The sequence below is a fragment of the Rana temporaria genome, chromosome 5, assembly GCF_905171775.1.
Source record: "Rana temporaria chromosome 5, aRanTem1.1, whole genome shotgun sequence".
Classification (NCBI taxonomy): Eukaryota; Metazoa; Chordata; class Amphibia; order Anura; family Ranidae; genus Rana; species Rana temporaria.
Genome location: NC_053493.1, coordinates 236,331,269 through 236,350,088, shown reverse-complemented (window position 1 = coordinate 236,350,088; position 18,820 = coordinate 236,331,269). Strand labels below are relative to the sequence as shown.

Below are 18,820 nucleotides of genomic sequence, written 5' to 3'. Positions count from 1 at the left end.
ATGTAAGGGGTTGAGCACAGTTTAAAGCAGAAGTTACACTTTTGGATGGAACTCTGATTTAAAAGGACTGAAGTACAGTTCTGCAAAACTGAAAACGTGCTAAAAAATGCATAAGTGTGAACCAGGCCTAAGGGAGGATGCACAATCAGATTGTAACCTGTATGATCTAAGTTACTGTGTAGTTAATTGAGACAAATGCAGTTCTGTTCCGTGTAAAGTATATGTAATTTATTGTAATGTTCAAACAGTTCCTCATCATACATAGCAAACAATTTATTTTTTCCATTCATTCTTTTCATAATCCCAGTGGGAAGAGAATCCAGTAATAGGATTGACTCTCATGTCGATCATCCTCTTTGTTTGCATCGCTATCCAGTCTTCAGAAAGGGTGTGAGGACATGGACCGTACACTGTAGAGAAAAAAAATACACTATTAAATGAGATCAGAGGTTCAAAAGTCTACTTCAAACAAGTGATCAAGTAAATGCCATAAAGGGCAAACATTGCTGAGTAAGGAGGCTGGTATGTCAGACCGATCACCCACAGTCCCTGGCAGTACTTCAGAGATTGTCACTATCGGTGGATGGCTGCAGCTCTTGTACCATTAAAGTGAATTAATCCATTAAAAGTATCTGAGCACAACTCTCTGACACATGGTGGGTTAAGCAGGTCTGCAAATGTACTTTGCTTTTTGCTGTAAGGACATCCATCTGTCTATTAAGAGCCTGGTACTTTATAATACGGCGTCTAATGTAATAAAATCACCATGTTGAAGATATCTTATTCAACAACTGCTGGCCAGAAAGCCCAAACTGGAAAAAAAAAAATGAAAATGCTGCTTGATGGTTTTCAGACACCAGAGCTCTCCTCTGCATTTGCTGCTGGTTTATTAAATACTGTATATTTTGTGGCAGACCAAATCTACATTCCATTTTAAGTCACGTACAATTCATTTCATTGGTAAAGTCTGTACAAATAAATAAAAATAAATAAAAACGTTTGTAAAAAAATATATATATAAATTGTTAGCAAACATTTACCATAAATGGTTCATTCTTCATTTACTTGTATAACATTACATCCAGCATACTAAGGACATTTACTGTATGCAGGTAATTTTTTTTTTCTCTGTACATACCGTTTTATTGTAATTTTGTCCAGGGCTTCCGGGTTCTGATGAATGCGGGACTGGGCGTTCCTATCCTTCGGTTAGATGATTGACGGCTTGTGAAACAGTTCCCCTGTCGCACAACGCGCATCACCAGATTTCCGTAAATAGCCGAGCTGCGAGTCGGCACTATACGGCGCCTGCGCCCGCCGTGTAGAGCTGACTGCGCAGGCGCCGTATAGTGCCGACTCGCAGCTCGGCTATTTCCGGAAATCTGGTGACGCGCGTTGTGCGACAGGGGAACTGTTTCACAATCCGTCAATCATGTAATCCAAGGATAGGAACACCCAGTCCCGCAGTCATCAGAACCCTGAGGCAGGGATAGGAACGCCCAGTCCTGCAGTCATCAGAACCCTGAGGCAGGGATAGAAACGCCTAGTCCCGCAGTCATCAGAACCCGGACGCCCTGGACAAAATCAGAACATAACGGTATGTAAGGAGAAAAAAAAAAAAAGACCTGCATACAGTAAATGTCCTTAGCATGCTGGCTCTAATGTTAGAAATTTGTTTTTAGGGTGAACCCCCGCTTTAAAAACAGTTTTGACACTTCTCTCATGACAGGTCCCTTTTAAAGTGGACTTTATTATTTTAAACATTACCAAATTATTAGTTTATTAAATTGATGAAGTTAAGTTAAGTACCTCTTCCTTGTCATGAAAACAACAAAAAAAAAATTGTGAGGTCCCTCTTGTGATCTAAAACCTATGAAATTAAATAACTTGATCTTGGGCTACTAGGAGAATTGTGGGACTTTCAGATCATTAGGGAATGCGGAGAGCCTATTGTTTTCAATCAGACAGGCCCTATTTGTGAAGTAGAATCAATGAACAGCACTTGAAAGGCCAGAAGCCCCCCACCAAGATAAAATGAACATTGAAGCCCAACTCCATAAATTAGACAACGACCACCCTTTTCAATGGATACCACTGCCTTCCACTACAAGTGTTATATGCTCTTTATATCTAGGAGATATAGGAATAGGCACTATTACTTATGCTAAACACTGCTCTGATACTGCTCTGGTGGGCTCTGATACTGAACTAAGCCCGCCATAACTGGTGACCATCTGGTCATCAGAAATCTCTATGGTCGTCATCTGACGACGGACGATTCTTTCTCCAGTTCCCCAATGGCACGGGAGAGCCCGGAGAAGCACCAGATGGCAGCGGGAGGGGGGATTTTCCCTCCCGTCGCATGTAAGAACGATCAAGCAGCGGAACTGCTGCTATGATCATTCTAATGGTGCACATAATCACTAGCTGAAAATAAGGATATCTGAATGATGCTTGTAGCTGCAGGCATCATTCAGATATTCTCACTGAAATTGCAGGATGTCATATGGCAGCCTTGGGCTGGAAGTGGTTAAACTACCGACACTCCCTGGTGAGACCACTGCTTGTGGAAGAGAATTCCACATCCTTTCCACTCTCACAGTAAAGAACCCTCTACCCAAATTAAGGTAAAACCGCTTCTCATCCAATTTCAGTGAATAACCGCGTGTCTTTTTAACTACCTTCCACCCGCCGTATAGACGAATGACATATGACGACACCCCAGTCTCGCCGCACTCACACGCCCGTGGGGCACACAGTGCGGGCGCGCTGCGTCCCAGGGACCTCGATCTCGGTAAGCAGCCAATGATGCAGCTCTTTTTGCATGTAATCAGCTGTGTCCGTGGTCATGAAGGGGTTGAAAAGTGTAAATGAAAGACATTCCTGAGATGAAATCATGTAAGCTGCACATATTTCATAAAGTGTGCTACATTCCTGGCCGTGTGCAGCCTGAGCTGGAAGAATTTTGCTGAGTGACACATCTAATTATGCTGACGCTGTGTTGACAGTGCTATCCATAAACCAGCATGTAGACAGTAGAAGTGAGGCATGATCACTGTACTTTACTACTAGACAGGAATTACAGCTTGCATATGTAATTAAGTCATAAGTAAAGAGTTCTCTCATGCATGTATAGTATACCAAGAATAACAAGAGAGCAATTGTAAACCTTTATTATGTGTTGATAATTGTATCACTAATATGCTGATCATACACTTATATCTAAAACTGAACAAAGAGTGTAGATTTCCCTTCTTTCATTTGTTTTTCTAAATTTTTGGGGTTTTTTTTTCAGTCATTTCTGATTTTGCTCATTACTTGTAATTGTTTTTTTTTTTCAAGACAACAAACCCAGATGGTGTTTTCAACAGCATTAATGAGGTGGATCAGATTTTTCCAATGCTTAGCTTGGCTGGCACCTTCACTAGCAATATTAAATATATCTAAGGATTGGAATAAAATAACTACTGTTAAAAAAGCCTGTTCCAGAACAAACAGGCACGATAATAGTGAGACTCAAACTGTTCAGACTAATGCTGCACAACTAAATGCACTAAATGTAAAAACATGTATCTTCTTATCATCTATGTAGATTTTAGATATAAGGTGCTGCTTCTACCTGCTTTAAAGGCACTCCCTAAATTAGCAATGGCAATGCAGAGAGGTGGCATGCCAACCCACAACCTGGCACCTGTACACTACCATGGGATAGTCTCCATTGTTCTGAACAAAGATCTGTAACGCACACAATAGAGCTGCTTTTCACACAAACTTTCCTTAAACTGGAAAACATGAAAAACGTAATTTAGACATTAAAGACATTGGCAGATCAAAGCCATGCGCAAACTTAAGAATGATTTACAGAGACATAATTTCCTTATTTGTGAAACTCTTTTGTCCAAGCTGAAACTACAAGCATTATGCAGAAAACAATAAGTGCAGCGCTAAAGTTGATATTGAGTGGAAAAATGTTGCCAAAATCACATATCATTGGAAGTGAGAACAACAGAGGACTGTGAGGAATGTGAATGGGAATTCACTCAGCATGGGGGCAATGCTTGTAATGAGTCCATGTGTGTATAACCTAACAGGTGAATGGAAACACCGACCAGGTGCAATGAACAATGAAAAGTTCAATGAACAAATGGAAACAGTTCATAGGTATGCTTCCCAGTGGAAGGATAAAACACTTCAAACGTAATGCTGGTTCAGATAAAGAAAGTAGCAGTCATGGCTTGTCTGTAGCAATCTTCAGAAAATCATATAAAGAGGGTGGATAATCTTACCAGCTAAGGTGGACTTGCATGTTAGTACTAACATCAAGTCGGATACAGCATGGTGGTCACAGCGGACCCTGGGCTCTGTACGGATGGATCTGTGGGATGGTCTCTCCAACTGGAACGATGGAACCGATCTTTTCAGATACCTCTCTCAGGAACAGAAACCCAAATGGACAGGGCCGATGACTCATGGATCAACACAGCATGTGTGGAAAGGAAAAAAAAAAAAATGCTCCAATGGTGCAGGTCAAAAAAAACCGTGAAGGCTTTATTTGTAAAAAAATTAAACAATAAAATCACGTGAATAGTTATAAAAGGCAGTATGGGGTACTAAGCATGTTACCCGACGCATGCCCCTGTTGATGGCTTAGAGCCGAAACGCGTCGGGTAACATGCTTAGTACCCCATACTGCCTTTTATAACTATTCACGTGATTTTATTGTTTAATTTTTTTACAAATAAAGCCTTCACGGTTTTTTTTGACCTGCACCATTGGAGCATTTTTTTTTTTCCTTTCCACACATGCTGTGTTGATCCATGAGTCATCGGCCCTGTCCATTTGGGTTTCTGTTCCTGAGAGAGGTATCTGAAAAGATCGGTTCCATCGTTCCAGTTGGAGAGACCATCCCACAGATCCATCCGTACAGAGCCCAGGGTCCGCTGTGACCACCATGCTGTATCCGACTTGATGTTAGTACTAACATGCAAGTCCACCTTAGCTGGTAAGAGTATCCACCCTCTTTATATGATTTTCTGAAGATTGCTACAGACAAGCCATGACTGCTACTTTCTTTATCTGAACCAGCATTACGTTTGAAGTGTTTTATCCTTCCACTGGGAAGCATACCTATGAACTGTTTCCATTTGTTCATTGAACTTTTCATTGTTCATTGCACCTGGTCGGTGTTTCCATTCACCTGTTAGGTTATACACACATGGACTCATTACAAGCATTGCCCCCATGCTGAGTGAATTCCCATTCACATTCCTCACAGTCCTCTGTTGTTCTCACTTCCAATGATATGTGATTTTGGCAACATTTTTCCACTCAATATCAACTTTAGCGCTGCACTTATTGTTTTCTGTTTATACTTGACTTTGTTTGTTTGTGTGCTGGCTGCTACATGGTCTAAATGTCTCTAACTAGCGCAATTTTTTTCCCCACATTTTTTTTTATACAAGCATTATGCAACACTTGATTTAGGGTAAAACTCTAGCCAGATTTTTTTTTCCCCAGAGAAGAAGTGTTAGAACCACGGTCAGGTTTTTATTGTGTACTCAATAAGATGATTTCCCCCTCCTTGTTGTTTCAGTGACAATAGGAAATCTGCCCAAAGTGAGAGAAGAGCCCACCATTTGGAGTTATCACCAAAATAGTTGCCCTTTTGGAGATTTTACCTTGGCTCTTGTGTCAGTGACTAAAAATGTCCTCCTTACTTTATGTATGTACTGAAAATGGAAAGAATTTCCATAACAAGCATACAGACAGCAATAAAAACCTGACAGATCCTGATCTACTACAAACAGAGCCTAAAGTTTTCCATCTTTGTTTTTGGAGGTACAACCAACCAACTTACTTTTTGATTTCCCTGCCTGACTGCGACACATTTACACCCCGTACTTCTTTGAGGAGAATTGCATCAAAAACAGCCAACTTATAGTTGATGTAAACCATCTCTTATACCCAGTAAAGTGAAGTGCCTAAGATGATACACAGAGATCTTGGCTTATACTGTGTGACAGCTGATTGGAGAAAAGGCGCACACACCTCCAAACACACCCCCGCTCCACATAGGCAGAGAAAAGAAGATACATTCAGAGCTCTGCTGTGACAAGACAAGCTCTCTGATGATCTATTTTTAGCACCCACCCCCACATACATTTCAGGCTGGTTTTATTTCCTGTCTCAGAGAACTTGTCAGAAGTTATGCTGATAACAGAGGAACGAAACAGCAGAAATACACGGGACATAGGACTTTGGAGAGAGATAAGAAAACACTACAGATATATGTGCCTAGGTCAAATTTCATGAATCAGGTTTACGTCCACTTTAAGGGGACCTTATAGGTAGGTACAGTAAGCTGGCTGGCCACTAGATGGCTCTGTTCCCATTATAGCCTGTATAGAGGAAAGATATTAGAAAGATATACGTGATACCATCTCTTATAGCTAGAGCCCTCCTGCAGTGATGTCATGGGTGAGTCAGTGCCCATACATAAGCCAGGTTGGGAGGAGCCCTTGGGACATGAAATCTAAACAGCTTACACCAGTAAGGATGTAATCCGCATGTGTAGGCCCTGTGTAGAGCAGGAGGCTGGGAGCTGGCTGTGGTCTTTCTGGCCCTAGGGCATATTGCAAAAGGCCTTTCAGGCCAGGCCAAGAGTTCCCTGTGTGAGGTTGCTTTTCCAGAGGGTCCTGGGAGAGGTGTATCTAAGGAGAAGACTACAGAGAGAACAGCCCTGTGAGTACTAATGACCCTGGGGTTGAGGAGAGACTGTTGGAGGAAGATGACTGCCAAGGTGCTGCATATGCTTTCACATGTGACTACTGTGGACTATCCACTAAATGTTCTTGATTATGTTATGTCAAGTGACTCCAGGATGCATGTGATGTGATGTGACTGTTATGTCATTTCCTGAATTCCATCAATAAAGTGCAGTAAACTACTTGTATGTATGTACATCCCTTCCTTGGGATATAAAGGTCAATGTCCGGGAACGTCGTGTGGAGGCCTCTGGCATAGAGTGGGGCACAATAGGTTGGATAGTGTTCAAGCAAAATGACAGGAGCAAGGAATGGACTTGTTCTTTGGTGCCAAAATCCAGCTAATCACATAGCCCCTCTTACAATCCTGTGTCACGATCAGGCGTCAGGCTAAGAGGCCAGTAGCTATAGCAGTTGATGACAGGTGTACAGACAGTCACTTCTGGCAGATGACACAGGGTCACCTGAGGTGCGGAGTCTAAGCGCTACCGGTGTTCACCAGAGCTCCTGATGGTGGAGATGGATTTTGCTGCGTGTTAGCACCAGGTCGCAGTCCTCAGAATCGCCCCACCAGGAGGTGAGCAAGCCGGGGTACAATAGCGGATGAGCAGGTAAGGATCAAACAGAAGCGTGGTCGGTAAACAAGCCAAAAGGTCGGTAATGAGTATTTGCAGGTTGGGATCAGGCAGAAGCGTAGTCGATGAACAAGCCAAGGGTCGATAACAAGCAGTAGAAAATATGGACGGCAGCAGGGAAGACAGGAGCGAGATACAGGCTGGAGATAGCACAATATTCTGGCAAGGAGGAAGTGCAGAGCCATGGCTTATATCAGGAAGTTCGTGGGAGGAGCAAAGAGTTCAAGCAGGGGTCAAGTCCTGGGAAAAAAAGTGTGGGAACTCCCACCCAAGATCCACTTCCCCACCAAAAAAAAAAAAATGATACGCTCATATGCATAATTACTAAACCGCATGTTTGTCATTGTTCCCAGGAGACATTGCGGAGGTCTGCCGCAAGTTATCACGGGATCTAGAAAGAACTTTAAGCAAGTTATTTCTAAATCCCGCGATAGCTCGCGGCAGCCCTCCGCAATGTCTCCTGGGAACAATGACAAAAGCTCCCAGGAGACATTGCGGCATTAAGGAAGTGACGGAATACCCGCACGCTACCCGATAAATCCATATAGAGGAAGCCAGTAACATAAAGGATTATTAAGGTTCGCCTGCCCCTGACAGTGACTTGAGCTGGGCTTCGCCGATTTAGTGAAGGATTGGCTCGGGCGGCTCGGCTGCTCTAGTCCTGCAAAGGGAACTGCGTTCCTGCTGTGAAAAAAGTGCAGGAACTCCGTTCCCACGCGTTCCTGCAGGACTTGAGCCCTGGGTACAAGGCTGGGTTGTCTAAACCAGTGGTCATCAACCCTGTCCTCAGGGTTAACTAACAGGCCAGGTTTGCAAGATAACTGTAATACATCACAGGTGATATAATTTGCTGCTCAGTGATTGCAGTATTCTGGTCTGCATCTCCCCAAGGTAATACATAAAATCTGGCCTGTTAGTGGGCCCTGAGGACAGGGTTGATGACCACTGGTCTAAACGATCTGACAAGGTGCAGTCCAGCACCTCAGATAGCTCAGTTTGAAGGTATATTGCCAGACACAGCTCAGGTCCCAGGTTCAAGTCCAGGTCCTGACATCTTGTCTACCTCAAAGCAAGTAATCTTAGCAGAACCTAAACTACCAATGGGATCTTTCCTAGAGGAATAAGAAAGAGACCTTAAAGCTTTTGTTACCACCCCCCCCCCCCCAAAAATGGATCCTGTTCCTTTAAAGCATGTTATAAAGCACAGTGCTTGTGCTGTGTCATCTGGCCCCTTCTTGCACCTGTAATACCTGACTGATCCTGCCAGGTTCTGCTTTCCCCCCTTGAAAACTGACCACAGTTTATCATGGCTGCTGAGCCCTAACACTGTGATCAGTTTATGCGCCTCCATCATCCCTATCCCCCCCGCCTGTCAGCTTGTACCAGTGTCTGCCCCGCCCTTCCCTCCTGCTGTTGAAATAACTGTAATTGTAATGCAATCCCCTATGTTCCAGAATGCTGTGTGCCCCAGTGTATCCGCTTTATTAAAAGAATGACGTTCTTTACCTTATTTCCTAGCACCACTCGGCACTCACGTCACCGGCCGCCTCTCTCCTTTCCTTCTCCCTGCTGACGTCAGCAGGGGATTATCGGCCCCTTCCACTGTAGCTGTCAGATCAAAAGAGGAGAGAGGCGGTCGGTCACGTAAGCACCAAGCTGCGCTAGGAAATAAGGTATACAGAGGCATTTTTTTATTAGACATATAGATACACTGGGGCACACAGCATTATGGAAGACAGGATTGCATGAAAATTACAGAGTGGGGTTACAACCACTTGAATACTTAATTTTCTTAGGAATTAAGGAGAAACTGCAGTCTGCTCACATAATTTGTAATAAAAACATCTTTGCCATTCTGAAGCATCCCTCCAACCACTTTGCATATTGTTTTATATATGCTGTGATTCTGTACTTACCAAATATGCTGCAGAAATCTCCCTCCACTGAGTCTGGCTGCATCCATTTTAACTGTGGGCAGGTGAAGCTGCTGCCTGTTCACTTCCTGGATTTACACAGACACACAGAGGCACACCTTCAGCTCTGCAGCTCTCATTGGCCCTCTTCTGACTCACCCCCTTCTCTTCCTGACAAACTCTCACAAGAGTGAGAGAGAGAGCTGTGCATGATGTCAAACTCCTAGGCATTTTACCAGACAAGAAACAGAAAGTGGGCTGTATAAGGTATTTACTGGCAGAAAAAAAATGTTTTACTTTCCGAAGTTAAAAGATTTAATAGATGGAAAGATGAAAAAATGACTGAAGTTCTGCTTTAATGAACCATTTTATTCATGTTTGCAGCATGCATTCATATGTAACAAATACCAGGAAACAAATTACAAAAGTATCACAAGATGGTATAAAACCCCCACCATCCTCTCTCATATCTATCCAGCCTCCAGTGTTGGAGATGCAGAGAAGTCAAAGGCACTCTACTTTTTAAATTAATTAATTTATCTTAAAAACCAAACCCGTGGTTTGCCTACTTCATCTTACACCCATCCCTAAGGTCAAGAGATAGAAAGACCTTGTCTGTCCATCCTCTCAATGCAGCGAAAGCTTGTATTCTAGGTACCTGGAAAAGGAACTCCTTTCCTACACTTGCGCATTGATTTTCTAGAGTAAATTATATTATGCCTATAGTTTAGTTTCAGTTTGGTTCTATTTGATCTAGTACAAATATTGCATATAATATATCTCAACTCTCGTGACAGTTTCCCTGAGCCCCTCTTCATCCTAATCCCTGCCTTCGTCAAACTCAGGACTGAAATTTGCAAATACAGATTTCTAAAGACAGCAATTCTCAGTTCTGGGGTGGGAGTACATCACTCTCTAGTCCTCCCCTGTCCTTCCTAACTCCCCTCCCCTGCTCAATTCTTTTTTGGTCCATCATACTTCTTTCCCTCCCCAGCTCACCTCCTAGCTGGTTTACTCTTTTTTTATATTTTCCTTAACATTTTTTTAATTACAATATTAAAAGTAGATATGCACCCAGCAAAACGTTGTTTTGCAGATAAACCTTTAATACAGTCTGCCCCCTGACATTGGAGGCCCAATTAGAAAATGTGTATGAAGTATCTATGAAGGCAGCCAATGAGGGTGTTGGGGTGAGTCATTGCTCAAAATAATTTGCTTGTATGTATTTTTAGCTTAAGCTATTGATCTCTGTAGATAACACGTTTTTGGCAATAAAAGAGCTAAGGAGAGCCTAAAAAAAATGTTAGTTAGCCAAAACCTCCATCTTATCATATATATTATTTTATGTTTACCCACAAAATATTTTACAGTAGATGTAAATGCTTGCATGCAAATTTGTGCCAGTGTAGTGCATGTTGAGCACTATGCTGACATTCACACAACACTGCAGCACAATCTTAAAAATACCTTTTATGGAAGCTTTTTTAGTGATTACATGACTACTTTGGCTCTATTCCCCTCTAGTGCATCAGTGGATAGGGGCATACAGTATATGCTTGGGTGCCTCCACATCACTTCCATCACCTTCTCCAATTCAAATAACAATTCCAATATGTTTTATTTTTATTTTTTAGTGAAGGGAAGCCAAAAGAAAATCCTACAAAAATGTAATAAATAGATATACAGTACTAATGCAGGTATAGCCCTTGTCAGAACTCAAAACCTCAGCAAACGCAAAAAGCACTATTGTGCAGTAGGGATATAACAGCAGACCTCTAGTCTCTTGTTGAGGCATGTAAGTTGTCTGCACGCCTTCCCAGCAGGTAATGTCTGTCACTGTTCCCCTCCTCATAAAACATCTGTCAGCCCAGAGCTGTGGTTCCTTCTTTTCCCTGCAGCTGCTATTGTGTTTGAATAGCAATTTCACTGAAAACACCTCTGACTCACGATTCAGACAAATTTCACCGGCAGCTTCACTGCCACTGAGTCTGAGATCGCAACTTGCTGTTTTAGTTATTATAACGGCAACATAATTGCTATTTATTTAGGGCACTTTTTTTTGTTAAGCAGAGATTGTAGTCAGTGGCCCAAAACAATGTTTTAAAAATGTTTGTCTTTTTAATTTTCACTACAATGCTTTAAGAATCAAAGTGGTCTACATGCTAGGACATACTTTGTAGCTCGCACGTTTGTAGTATTGTACTGTTAGAGTTTCTGTAAGCGTTCCTCACAATTTTTCATACTTTATTCACATTAGTGCATTGTTATAGCAGCAATTCATCCCAATCTCTTCTGGTGATCTCAGTGCCCATGCTTATGATTATGATTCTGCTTATGATTCTGGATAACAATTCTCAAACACAGCAAGCTCCCTTCTGTCTCTCCTACACATGTAGCCAAGTCCCAGGTCACCTTTGATCTAATGAGAACCTCCAGAGTTAGGAATAGCTGACATCCTATGTAGAGTGGGTTACGAGGCATGGTGGGTGTAATGCAAGGTAGATTGATGGGCGCCAGACACTTATTGAATGCAAAGAGGAGATTTATTGTCTCTCAAGCAGAACTATGGGAGAGAGGGTTTAGAGACAGGGCACCCTTTAGTAGTTGCCATGTTAATTGGCAGACTCAGAGACTTCTTATGCCCTGATGGAAAAAGGTCCGTCGGAAATCCCGAGGGGAAAACCGAGAACCTGCTCTCTACTTTTCCCCCCATACACATGTTCGACTTTCCCATTGGGAAAACTCAGATGAGAGCTTTTCCTCGGCAATCCCGACCGTGTGTATGGTCCATCGGTCTTTTTCCCAATAGGAAAACTGCCAAAAACTTCAGTTTTCCGGCGGGAAAGAAGAGAGATTGTTCTCTTTTTTTGATGGCCAATTTCGGCAGTTTTCCTGTTGGAAAAACTGCGATGGAACATACACACGGCCGGGATTCCCGGCCAAAAGCTCTCCTTACAGTTTTCCTGTCGGAAAACCTGGTCGTGTGTATGGGACACCAAGGTAGACAGCCATGCAGGGAAAGGCACCCAGCCAGACACCACATCTGCACGTGTAGACACACTTTCTCCTATGGCAACAATCTTGAACAGTTTCTAACAAAGGTTACAATGAACTCTTTTACTTCCTCTACAATCTCCTATTGCAGATCTTCACTCTACTGAGCTCCCAGTCTCTCTCATTAGACTTGCTGATCCACTGCCACTGGATATTCTTGAGCTCTTTCAACCACTCTCAGTATCTTCCTCAAGCGCCACCCCCACTTCCCTGCTGGGTCCCTAGCTTGGCATCCAAGATAATCCTCAAGCGTCACCCCACTGGCCTACTTGGTCTTTGGCTTGACACACGAGGCTGCTCTGCAAACGTCACTTTCGCTGGCTGGGTCCCTGGCTTGACTCCTGCTGAAGTTTCCCAATTCTTCACTGTCTCCGGTTGGTAAGAATACTGCTCTGGTACTTGCATCAGCTACTCACAGTAGTCCCCGGTAATAAGGTGGATAATGCCTTAGTGGCAACAGCTTCCCCTCTACCTCCGACCACGACAGGTTCTTCCGCCAGCAGAATCTGCACTTCTGGTTGGACTGCAAGCCACAGTCCCAACCTTACGTTGCTCTCTTGCTTCTGGATAGGCCTTCAGATAGCCTAGCAGCCAGATGCCCCTGGGAAAGGCCGTAGGCTTTGGCCTAGCAGCCTGGGGCAGCACAACACACGTCCATCCAGACATCCATCCATGTGACATAGAACCCAATCACCTGAACCCACCCAAATAAATAGGCTCTCTTAGCAGGCCAAGGGACCAAAGAAGATCCCTGTCCATTGGCTGAGACACCCCATCTATACCTAATCTGTCCTTGCATGCCCTTGTTTTATCTAATGCCACCAAATACCGTGCCATCCAGTGACAGAAGAGAGAATTGCAGCAATTCCAGAATTAGGGTGGAATCAATTGATCCCCCTATCAATTGGCCAAGGCGACTAAACCTGGCAGGTACATTTAGTAGAAACCCTGCTAAACATCAGGGTGCTACATACAGATATCTTAATGTAAATGCAATAAAACAAAACAAAAAAACTAAGATGGTTAGTTGAAAAAACAGTAAAAATGCATATGCATTCTGGACTCCTGACTCAATCATGCACCTGTGAAACTAGAACATGTGACTCAAAAAAATAAACTCATCAAAAACCCAACAATGGCCCATTTTTGATGTATTTTTGGTGTGTTTTCTATAAAATTCAATAAGAGATATGTTTTTGGTTTGGTTTAAAAACGCACCACACCTGCAGCACACTGGTCTTACCCAAGAAATGCATCAAAAACAGATCATTGTGAAAGGGCTCCGAGGCCTGGTTCACACCTATGCAGGTTGCATATTCCAGGTGCATTTTGCATTTTTTAATACATGTTTTTGATCCTTGGAAGTCTATGGAACCAAAAACCTGAAAAAAAGTCCCTGACCCTTTCCATAAAATACACAGATGTAGACATGACCCATAAAAAAACATGTTAAATAGACTGTAGTGTGTTTCGGCAAAGCGCGTTTTCAGTGCTTCTTATTTTAAAAAACTCTAGATTGTGCTTGCAGATTCGTAAGGTTCTTCTTTAAGAATTAGGTTGGGTTCCAGGTGAATCCTACAGGTTTGAGATTTAAGGCCCCCCTGGGAAATTTTGCCTAATCATACTAGTGATCTCTCTTGTGCCTCTTCTAAACTAAGCAGTTATTTGAATGCTTTAAGGCTGGATTCACACCTATTCAGTTTTAGTGCTTTTTGCAGATTTGCACTACAGTCCATTTACCATGGTTTCCTATGGAACAAAGTCTGTAGTGCAAATCTGTAAAATGCAAAAAGCACTACAAATGCATAGGTGTGAATCCAGCCTTATATCATGCAAAGAGCCAGGCTGGCATGTGAATAGTAAGTTTATTGTTTTTATTAAACTAAACACACAACTCTTTTTCAAAGACTGAAATTATCTGTTCTATTCTTCATCTCTTAAGCAAACATTAAAAACATTTGATGTTTCTATACAGATACAGGTTTTCATAGTTTGTTTTGTTTCTAAAGCAGCTACAGCCTGAATAGAAAAGTATGTCAATGCCAGCAGTTGCAGATTGGAACCCTTAGGCCCCTTTCACATGTATGGATCCCATGAGAATCCGTACATTTGTATCCGCTTGCTTAGCGGGGATCGCTCCGTTGATCCTTCCTGAGCCGCCAGATGACAGGGCGGTCCCCACACACAGTGGAATAACGTCCTTGCAGGATGTCTCCAATTTACAAGCCGACCTCAATGCTCTGTCTAATTGGGCGACTAAGTGGCAGATGAGGTTTAATGTAGATAAATGTAAAGTTATGCACTTGGGGGCTAAGAATATGCATGCATCATACATACTAGGGGGAGTACAACTGGGGGGATCTGTAGTGGAGAAGGATCTGGAGGTTTTAGTTGATCATAAGCTCAATAATGGCATGCAATGCCAAGCTGCGGTTTCCAAAGCGAGCAAAGTCCTTTCTTGTATTAAGAGAGGTATAGACTCCAGAGACAGAGATATAATTTTGCCCCTGTACAAATCATTAGTAAGACCTCATCTGGAATATGCAGTTCAGTTTTGGGCACCAGTTCTCAAAAAGGATATCGGAGAACTGGAGAAAGTGCAGAGAAGGGCAACCAAACTGATAAGAGGCATGGAGGAGCTCAGCTATGAGGAAAGATTAGAAGAACTAAATTTATTCACTCTTGAGAAGAGGAGAATAAGGGGGGATATGATCAACATGTACAAATATATAAGAGGTCCATACAGTGAACTTGGTGTTGAGTTATTCACTTTACGGTCAACACTGAGGACAAGGGGGCACTCTTTACGTCTAGAGGAAAAGAGATTTCACCTCCAAATACTGAAAGGTTTTTTCACAGTAAGAGCTGTGAAAATGTGGAACAGTCTCCCTCCAGAGGTGGTTCTGGCCAGCTCAGTAGATTGCTTTAAGAAAGGCCTGGATTCTTTCCTAAATGTACAGAATATAACTGAGTACTAAGATTTGTAGGTAAAGTTGATCCAGGGTAAATCCGATTGCCTCTCAGGGGATCAGGAAGGAATTTTTTCCCCTGCTGTAGCAAATTGGATCATGCTCTGCTGGTTTTTTTTCCTTCCTCTGGATCAACTGTGGGTATGGAGTTGGGTGTATAGGATTTTACTGTGTTTTTTATTTTGTTTTTTAATTTTTTGTGGTTGAACTGGATGGACTTGTGTCTTTTTTCAACCTGACTAACTATGTAACTATGTAATTTCTCTGCTCTTTCCTATGGGGGGATCGGATGAACACGGACCCTCTGTAGGATTTTCCTCCGTCTGCACAGAATTGGAGGATTGCGGACACTGATGAGATAGGGTGTCAGTTGATGTTTATCCGCTGACACCCGCGATCTCATAGGGATTAATATATGTCCCTTTTTCATCCGTAAACGGATGGATGAAAAAGCGGACATACGGTCCGCAGGTGTGAAAGCGGACTTACTTTCTGTAGAGAAGCAGAGGTCTCATTGCTAAGGTCCGACATGCCTCCTATTAAGTTAGACCCATAGCTCTGCAATGAGCAATGTACAAGCTCCTTGGTCATTGGAGTGTTCCAGTTCAGCAAGAGGTGTGCTTTGCACAACTTGTGTTTTGATTTGCCTGGAATATATTTAGTGAATTTAAACTGAAAGTTTAAGTGGGCTTTAAATCTTAGATAATTAGCTAACAGGTCCACTTTGGTAAAATAAATGGCCGTATTCCAACAAGTTATAATCCAGCTGAGCAAACTCAAAGACAAAGAGACTCAGGGAAGAGTATAATTTTTAATAAAAGTCTTCGTTTTGGCAGTTGTATAGGAAATTCGTTGAAATAAAAAGTGGCTGGCAGGCATAAAGTCTTTCATCAGTGTAGAGGGCGGTTTCTTGTGCAACACAAACACTTACACCAGCCCTCATTTTATCTCTCATGTCAGTTTAACTGACAAAAAGCGGCTTGCTTTAACAAGGATGTGTAATTCATAGAAGCAGTCTCCGTAAATCATTGTGTCCCAGAACAGAGAAAAACCAACACACCACTATAGGGACACCTCGGCTGACCCCATCGCAGTAAATAATAAGCCATTCAAACAAAGCATCTATCACTCAATCCACATCATCTATATACCAAAATCATTACAAGAACAGAGAAACACGTTACAATGTACGGGGTGTATAGAAGGTCAAAATTAGAGACATATTTAAAAAAAGTGGGGAAAGGGAAAATATTATAAAATTCCAATCTGCACTAAAGTAGTAAAAAATGAGCTAGACTACCACCTGCCCTTTGTTAACCACCTATTCCCTTATGAGCACAGAAGAATGCAATTAAAGTGGACTTATTAAAATTTACATTTCACCTGAATGAATGGGGCACATGGTATTACCAAATTAAATGTATTTTTATATTGTGAAAAAGAGACCCCGTTTTATTGGAATTAATAAATACACGCTGTTCTGAGTTCATTTAGCCTAGACCAGCCTATAATAATTTATTAATTTAATAATAAATTTAAGGTCTTGGGGAACACCTCTTATACATGGTTACAACTATATCTCATTGTAGAAAAAGAGGGGGATAGAGACACCCCTTTTTACCTGCGCACCTCAAACAATGTGTTATGAATAAATCTATGATAAAGCAGCTCGTAATAAAGCTCAATGGCATAAGTGATAAAAAAGAAACTGTGATTTCATACCGCACTCAACACAAACATCAAATACAAAACATATAAATAGGCAATAAGAATAGCAATGAAAAAAATGATATATTGTACAAAAATTGTGCAATGTCCATACACCGCCACCAAAACAAGTCCAAACAAGTGATAGCGATATATTCTTAAAATGGAGGTTCACCCGGAAATATCATTTTTTAACCTTAGATTCCTGCTCATTTTGTCTAGGGGAATCGGCTAGTTTTTTTTAAATCAAAGCTGTACTTACCGTTTTAGAGATGCATCTTCTCCGCCGCTTCCGGGTATGGGCTGCGGGCCTGGGCGTTCCTATTTTGATTGACAGTCTTCCGACAGGCTTCCGACGGTCGCATCCATCGCGTCACGATTTTCCGAAAGTAGCGAACGTCGGTGCGCAGGCCCAGTATAGAGCCGCACCGACGTTCGGCTTCTTTCGGCTACTCGTGACGCGATGGATGCGACCGTCGGAAGCCTGTCGGAAGACTGTCAATCAAAATAGGAACGCCCAGTCCCAAAGACCATACCCGGAAGCGGCGGAGAAGATCGCTCTCTAAAACGGTAAGTACAGCTTAGATTTTAAAACATCTAGCCGATTTCCCTAGACAAAATGAGCATCAATCTAAGGGTAAAAAATTTTTATGGGTGAACTCCCACTTTAACAATTAAAGGGGTTGTAAAGGTATGTGTTTTTTCACCTTAATGAATGCTATGCAATGACGGCCCCCCCAGCCCCCCCCCCCGTTTTACTTACCTGAGCCAGTTCACCTGCTGTGCGCGTCCCTGGCATCCTCTTCTCCACGGAGTCTGGCCGTTGATTGGCTAGATTGGATAGATTTATAGCAGCGCAGCCATTGGATCTCGCTGCTGTCAATTACATCCAATGACGCGGCGCACTGGGGGGCGGGGTCGAGTGATACAGTTGGCGGCTATATTCGCTGGCTGAATCACAGAAGCGCGCCTGCAAGCTAACCCCCTTGGGAGAGCGCTTTCCATGAAGGGGGATAGCTCTTGTGGGGAGGAGCCGAGACAGCCACAGAGGGATCCCAGAAGACAAGGATCGGGGCCACTCTGTGCAAAACAAACTGCACAGTGGAGGAAAGTATAACAAAAAAAACGAAGCCATACAGCCACTTTAATCCAACAAGTGTGTAATCACGAGTGCCTTCTTTCACCAGCCCCTAGGCAAACATCCTACTCACCAAAGGTATATGACACCCATGACAAGAAATAATAACCACCATGTCAGACAGAAAACTCCAGGGTAACGGTTCACAAAGTAGAACATCTGCTAGGTAGTAGTATGGTAAACCATAGGTTCAAAAAGAAACAAAGGAACTCCTCATAGTGTAGTGAGTTTTGAAAATTTTATGTAAACAGCTAAAATTGCAATTACGACAAAGTAGATCAAGATACGCTCAAAAAGCAGGGACACCGATTGTGGTCAGGCCCTGAAACCTTTTTACTGCTTCACGTTATTAGAAACTACAAAGAGTCTGTTCTCAATCAAACAGGCCTTGTCTGGAAGACTTGCATGGAGATAAGAGGATCATCAGTAAGTAGAGCCTGCATATGGTAAGAGCAAATACCGTATTTGTCGGCGTATAACACGCACAGGCGTATAACACGCACCCTAACTTTAAGAGGGAAGTTTCAGGAAAAAAAACTTTCCACAGCCCCCTGTGTATAACAAGCAGGCACAGTTTACCCTCTATTTCCAGGGTAAAAAAGTGAGTGTTATACGCCAATAAATACAGTAACTCTACCCC

General features: G+C 42.6%; 1 protein-coding gene across 1 annotated transcript in view; it reads right to left on the bottom strand.

Annotated features, from left to right (window-relative positions):
- Positions 1–213: 213 nt before the first annotated feature.
- The window catches only part of LOC120940634, a 98,983-nt gene continuing 80,376 nt past the window's right edge, over positions 214–18,820 (bottom strand). Inside the window, exon 5 of the mRNA XM_040353605.1 lies at positions 214–410. Within this exon, the coding sequence (XP_040209539.1) occupies positions 274–410 (137 nt within the window). The 3' untranslated portion in view covers positions 214–273. The remainder of the gene's footprint in view (positions 411–18,820) is intronic.